The sequence below is a fragment of the Phaseolus vulgaris genome, chromosome 6 (assembly GCF_051622355.1).
Source record: "Phaseolus vulgaris cultivar YP4 chromosome 6, ASM5162235v1, whole genome shotgun sequence".
In the NCBI taxonomy this organism is placed as follows: domain Eukaryota; kingdom Viridiplantae; phylum Streptophyta; class Magnoliopsida; order Fabales; family Fabaceae; genus Phaseolus; species Phaseolus vulgaris.
Window position 1 is genome coordinate 12139119 of NC_143503.1, and position 6948 is coordinate 12146066.

Genomic DNA, 6948 nt, shown 5'->3' on the forward strand with positions numbered 1-6948 from the left:
AACATAAACATTAATTCAAAAACATTAAACATAAATATTACTGATATTCTTCCATTTCAATAACATTGGATGCCGCCTTAGAAGAACTTTCATCCATTTTTCCATAATTATAATCTTCCCCGTCATATGCATACATTAAAACAATGACAATGAATTAATTAATTTTTCATAAAAATAATACAATAAAAATAAGATAAATTAAAATAATTGAATTACCCTAGAAAAATCCATGTTTCCAACTAGAAGTACAAATGATTGTTTCCACGTTTTCAGGCAAAAGTCGATTCCTATACTTGTTAAGAATTTGATAACCAATGTTAAATGTTGATTCTGATGCAATTGTGATTATAGGGATGCTCAACAAATCTCTAGCCATTAAAGCAAGTTCAGAAAAACGTTGACTATTATTTTTCCACCAATCTAACAAATCCATTTGCTCTAAATAGTCAAAATTCAAAATTGGTTCATCCAAATAAGTGTCAAGTTGTGACCTTTCAGCTTTATTAACTACTTGAAGCTTGCGCATTTTTAATTCCTATAATGATGTAATAAGTTAGTATAATGGAGTGCTGCAAAACAAAATAAAAAAATGAATTAAAGTGCATTAATAAGTATTATTAAAGCAAGTAACTTACATAAAAAAGACTTGGTTTAGACATAAATGATGAGAATGAAGATTGTCCTTGCTTTTGCTTTTGAACACTTGATGATGTTGTGAAACCTTTGGTAGAATATTCAGCAAAAAGTTTGCATAATTTTTCCTTGATCTTTTCCAATTTTAGAATCAATTTTTTCAAAGCAAAATCTCAATGCTTCTAACTTCATCCTTGGGTCTAAAATTGCAGCAAATGCAAGGACAACACATCCCAATATTTCTCAAACTTTACTATCATCAATTTAGCCATGTTCTTAATTAGTACATTTTCATCATTCACATTTTCCATCAACAAACACTGAATTTTCCAAACTTGTAAAAAATACAAGTTGGAAGTAGGATAACTTGAAGCAGAAATCAAGTTAGTGATATCATAAAAGGGTAACAAGAACTTGCAAATTTTTCCAGCTCTCTTCCACTCTTCCTCTGTAGGGCAATATTTATAAGATTCATCAACCAAATGCAAGCTTCCAAAAACACGTTGATATTTAATAGCACTTTTAATCATCAAATAAGTGGAGTTCCATCTTATAGGGACATCAAGAAACAACCCAGATGATGCATCAATATCACTAAACCTTTCAAGGCATTGTTTAAATTTCACCATTCTACTTTTCGAACCCCTCACATATTTGATGCTATTTCTATTTTGGTCCAAAGCATCACCAAGCACCTTCTTGAACAATTAAATTCAATATGTGTGCACAACAACGAACATGAAAGAATTCACCAACACATATCAAACCATTTTGCAAAATAAGTTGACTTTTTAAAGTATTTTGGAGAACATCATTAGCAAAAGCATTATCCAAAGTCATAGAAAACACCTTTTTTTATAGTCTCCAATCTTGTAAAAATTCATTAATTTTCTTAGACAACTCAAAACCCGTGTGAGGGGGAGGCATGTAACAAAATTTTAGTAGCTTGGTACTTAACTTCCAATTCAGGTCAACAAAATGTGCAGTCAATGATATGAAACCCTCAGTATTAATAGATGTCCATAAATAAGAAGTTAAGCATATCCTACTAGGAATGGAAGAAAGCAATTCCTTAAGCATTATTTTTTCTTTCATATACATTCTCCCAATATCAGCCTTAACAGTGTTTCTAGAAATCATAATTGCATCAGGACACAAGTAGTTTATCCAAGTCCTAAGTTCGGGATACTCAACAAATTTGTAAGGCAAATTGTGGCTAATAACTAGACTAGACAACAATTCTTGATGTACAACTTAATCTACTTTTTTTGCCTTCAACTTTCCCTACATATCCAAAATCATTTGACCCACATCTTCAGATTTTATTTTAACACATTTCATAATATGACGATTTAAATGAGAAGTCCCACATTTTCTTCCATCAGTTACATATATTTTGTTGCAACTATTGCACTTTGCCCTTTCTTTTCCATCCTTTCCCTCCCCAATCTTAGTAAAATACCTCCAACAATCAAATGTGCTAGTCTTATCCCTTTTCTTTTTTCCAGGTTCAACAGTTTCAAATTGTTTCTCAATATTATCATCTTCCTCCAATTCAAACTCACAAAGAGGCATGTTACATTCTTCATCCATTACAATCAATCTGCAAATTGAGATCCTGTTGGAAAATATAGAATCCCTAATTTATATGCAGATAAACCCAAATACCCAATTTATATCAAAATTCAAACCAAATAAACACAAATCCCCAATTTACATAAAAAATTCAAACCAAATAAACACAAATCCCCAATTTATATCAAAATTTCAAATCAAATAAACACAAATCCCCAATTTATATCAAAATTTCAAACCGCATAAATACAAATCTCCAATTAATTTGTAGAAAAAAACCCTGCCTTGTGTGGTGGAGGAGGAGTGGCGACAGCAGATGTAGCAAATGTGTGGAAGTGGAGCGGCAATGGTGTGGAAGCGGAGCGGCAGCAGGATAGGCGGAGTGAGTGGTCGTAGGCGACGCGAAGCGAAGGCGCTGGCAGAGCGACCGATAGTGCTGGCGGAGTGAGCGGCGGTGGCGTTGCCAATGAGAAGAGAGAGCGTTGTGTGTGGATCGTGGTGTGCGTTTTGGAGTAGCAGCTAAGCCTCTGCGAGCGATTGTGTTTCTTTGAAATGTTTTTGAAAACTTAATTAAGTTGCCCAACTTGCCCTGCTACCAGTGCCAATTAATTTTTTTGTTTGTTTGCGGGTTAGCGGGCCAGCTCGCCCCGCTACTGGCCCGCGCAGGCTGCGGGTTATGCGGGGCGGGCTAATGCGGGTTAGCGGGATAAAATGGTTAGTCCGCCCCATGTTTTTACCAGCGGGCCACGGGCCAGCCCGTACGGCCCGCCCCGCTTTGCCATCCCTAGAAATAATCGATTGTTTTGACTTTACAGAAAAGACAAAAGAAAACAAATCATTTTTAAAACATTTTAGAAACACTAAGTGTAATTCAATTGATTGTCACGATAAATCAACCAGTTGAAAAACTTGTTATAGTCACCAGACTTTGAACATATGCTTTTTCAACAAATTTAAAAAACGAAACAACTAACTAAAATTAACATAGACTTGAAAACAAAACTTTCAAATGAGATTTAGAATCAAAGGAACTTGGATCATAACTAGGTGTAAATTAACAATTCAAAATCTACTAAACAACACATACACAGAGTAACAAATCCTTCAAGTCTTCAAAGCTTGATTTGGAAATCATCAAAGCACCTTGCTCAACAAAATTAACACATTGAAGGTAATTAAAATGTTGCAGTTTGTGTGAATGAATACTTTTATGGAGAAATAGAAAGCTTTGGAGATATAAAATTGTATGAGGATCCAATATACAAAGGTTACAAGGCATTTGAGGTACTGTCATAGACTTCCATGTCATCAATTACAAGGCATTCATTTTTCAGCTTTGTTTCAAAGTGTTTGATCCATAACCTCTTAGACTGCACACCACATGTTTGTGAAAATGTTTCTACTTAATATAATTGTATAAGCTTTTGTGTAATTTTAATTTTTATATGCTTGAGTTTTTTTATGTGCTATTTGTTCATTGATACACCTCTTATACATAATCTCCATTGTGTCTTGCTGTAATGTTCTTCAATTCATTAGATTCTTAGTTTTTTTTTCAGTTTCAAAGTTGTGTAATTTTGACCTAGCTTTCCAATTTTATTTTAACTTCATTTTACGTTGCAAACTCATGAAAAAAATTTATGAGAGCTTTGATATGTTGATAAGATCTAATTAAAAAGACACGTAAAAAATATAAAAAAAAATATCAAATTCATAAAAGCCAAGACGCTTATTGTGCATCAAAAAGTGATTCAATGTGTGAATAGCTCTCGGTTTGGAATTTATTGTGTCTTATTCCCTAGAATTTTTGTGTTGAAAATTTTACCAAACCTTGTTTATAGTGTTACCTTGTTATGATTAAATTTTGAGACTCAAATTCATTATAAAAAATTCGCCATAAATTTTAGAAGTGCCATTGTTAGTGAGAAAATTGAGTCTTATAACCTGGTGACATCTAGAAAAAATTACAAAAAATATTGGATTAGTCAGTACCAGAGTCATTCTAGATTTTTGTTTCTATTTTATAACTACTCTTAGGTTCATTTTTCTTTTTCTAACCTTTTATTTTAGCTTTAATGGTTACTTGTTAATTATTTTGGCTTTCGCTCACTATTTGTCACATAAAATCTTTTTGAATTTTACATTTCTAAATTTTAGTTTTTATTGCTTTCATTTTGGCTTTCACTAGTACATAATGATTGGTGTTGATTTTGGTGCTACAAAAAATGGATTTAGCTACCTTTGTGGTGTTTACACCTTGGCATTGATAAGATTTATCAAAGAGGGGAAAATGACCAAAGAGAATTCAGAAGCAAATCATTCATTGTCTTCACCACTTTAGCATCTCTACAAGCTGCTCTGAAGATCTTCATCAAATACTTTACACACAATTTTTTTAGTTGTAGCATCACATAATTTTGTGTAATCTTCTTTATTGGTCTAATTTGTTTACCAGCTATTTGGGAAAATGCTCCAAAGGCAATCCCAGTTAACTTTGTAATAGTAATACGTGCATTAGTGTGGAAGTGTGGCAGCGAGCTCTCAGTGTCAATTGCACTTTCACTTTAGGACTCATCTAGTTTCTTTACTTTCATTTGCATTCTTTATTGTTTTCTTTAATTTTTTGTATTGTTTTTTTTTTCTTTTTTTTTCTTGCTTTGTACATCTCTGTGATACTTAGGATGTTTCTTTGTTTGCAGAAGACTTCCCTTTGGTCTTAGGGTTTCATTCTTCCACTCACACACACTAGGGCTTAAACTTTTTTTGACGTTCTTTGAGAAAACTTTTGTGAGCACTATCTGGAGTAAGCTCCGGCTGGGAAAATCCTTATACTTAAGTAGTCCTAGTGACTCACCTCGCTTTCCTAGGAGTGAACTTGGAAAAATCTCACTTATAATACTTTACTAACTTCACCAAAATCAAAAATAAAATTTTGAAAATTTTCTCACTCTAGTTGAATTTAAATCTTTTATGTAAACTCTTTTCTTCTTTTCAAATTCAACAATGAATGATCATCACATACATAATTTTTTTTCTCAGAGAAATCAAGAAATTGAAAACATGTTACAAAACACAAGTATTGAGATTTCTGGACTCAAAAGACTATGTACTCAATTTTTGAAAAATCATGAATCTTCTACATCTAGGGTTAGGACTCGTGGGGAGATCTCTTTTGTTGATCATTTTGTTTTTCCACCTAGACTTCCATTTAGAGATGACAAGATTAAAGAAATTCGTTCTCCTTTCCCATCTTTTGTTGAGTTTCATCTTAATTCTCTTGATCATGATACCAAAAACCCTAGTTTTGAACCTTCTTCCCACTCTCAACCATTCCAACTCATGATAAACCAAGTCTAGTAGACACTCAATCTTCCTTAGCCACTAACACTATGTTAGATTCTAATAAATATTCTTCTTCTTGTAGGGAAAAGTCTAGTAGACAGAATATACCATTTTATTCTCCCTATCCTAAAAATAGTCTCTTCTTAGATAAAAAAAACAGTACACCCATTTTTCTCCCAAAACATCCAAAATTAAGTATCCTTTTAACTTTTATGATCATGGTCAGGAACACCAATTTTTCAAAAGTTCTTCAAATGAAAAATTATTTGTATTAGATCATGATGATAAAAGTTATTGACTTGGAGGAGCTATTCGTCACGATAGCAAGGTACAATATGAAGCTAAACCCTGATAAATGTGTGTTTGGAGTTGAAGCAGGGAAATTCCTAGGCTTCTTGTTAACCGAGGGGGGTATAGAGGGAAACCCGGATAAATGTACAATGATTATAGAAATGAGAAGTCCAGCTAATGTGAAGGAAGTACAACAGCTAACCGAACGCATGGCCGCCCTGTCTCGTTTCTTATTAGCCACTGGAGAAAAAAGGGTACCCTTATTTCCAATGCCTTAAGAAGAATAATCATTTCGCATGAATTGATGAATACGATAAGGCTTTTGTCAAACCAAAGGAATATTTGGCTAGTCCCCTAGTTCTTAGTAAGCCGACTCTAGGTATTCCTATTCATCTCTATTTTTTAATAACAGATCGGGTCATCAACTTGATTATCCTGCAAGAACAGGAAAAGGTGCAGAAGCTAGTTTATTTTGTAAGCAAGGTGTTACAAGGACCAAAGGTTTCTCTAGTTATGGTGTTCACAACTCGACAACTTCGTCAATACTTTCAAAGCTTTACTGTGATTGCAATGACCAACTTGCCCATCCGTAAGGTTATGCAAAAACCTGACATTACAGGTTGGATGGTTCGTTGGGCGGTTGAGTTGTCTGAGTTCGACATATACTACGAACTGCGAGGGCCAATTAAAGGCCAGGTATACGCAAACTTCATGGTAGAGCTTTCATCCAAGGACTCCCAGCCTGACTCTAATGATTTCCAATGAGTCTTTTCGGTTAATGGGTCCTCCAACCTACAAGGGAGCAAAGTTGGATTCATTCTAGAAAGATCAAATAGGCTCTTAATCGAACAAGCCCTTAAGTTCGCGTTTAAGGCAAGCAACAACCAAGCCGAGTATGAGGCCTTGATAGCAGGAATGTTGTTGGCAAAGGTGAAAAGTGACTCACTGCTCGTAACCAGGCAAGTCACAGGCTAGTATTAGGCCAAAGACCCGCAACTGGCCTCGTACCTCAGAAATGTGAAGATCTTAAGAGCGGATTTTTCAGCATTCGATCTTGTTCATGTCCCAGAAGAACAAAACTCTCGAACATATCTGTTGTCTAAATTG

The 6948-nt window shown here is 34.3% G+C and overlaps 1 protein-coding gene across 1 annotated transcript; it reads right to left on the reverse strand.

Annotated features, from left to right (window-relative positions):
- Window positions 1–833: 833 nt before the first annotated feature.
- LOC137833305 (zinc finger BED domain-containing protein RICESLEEPER 3-like) lies at window positions 834–1262 on the reverse strand. The gene has a single exon (XM_068641663.2). It carries the CDS (start codon window positions 1260–1262, stop codon window positions 834–836), a length of 429 nt encoding a protein of 142 aa, XP_068497764.2.
- Window positions 1263–6948: the final 5686 nt, after the last annotated feature.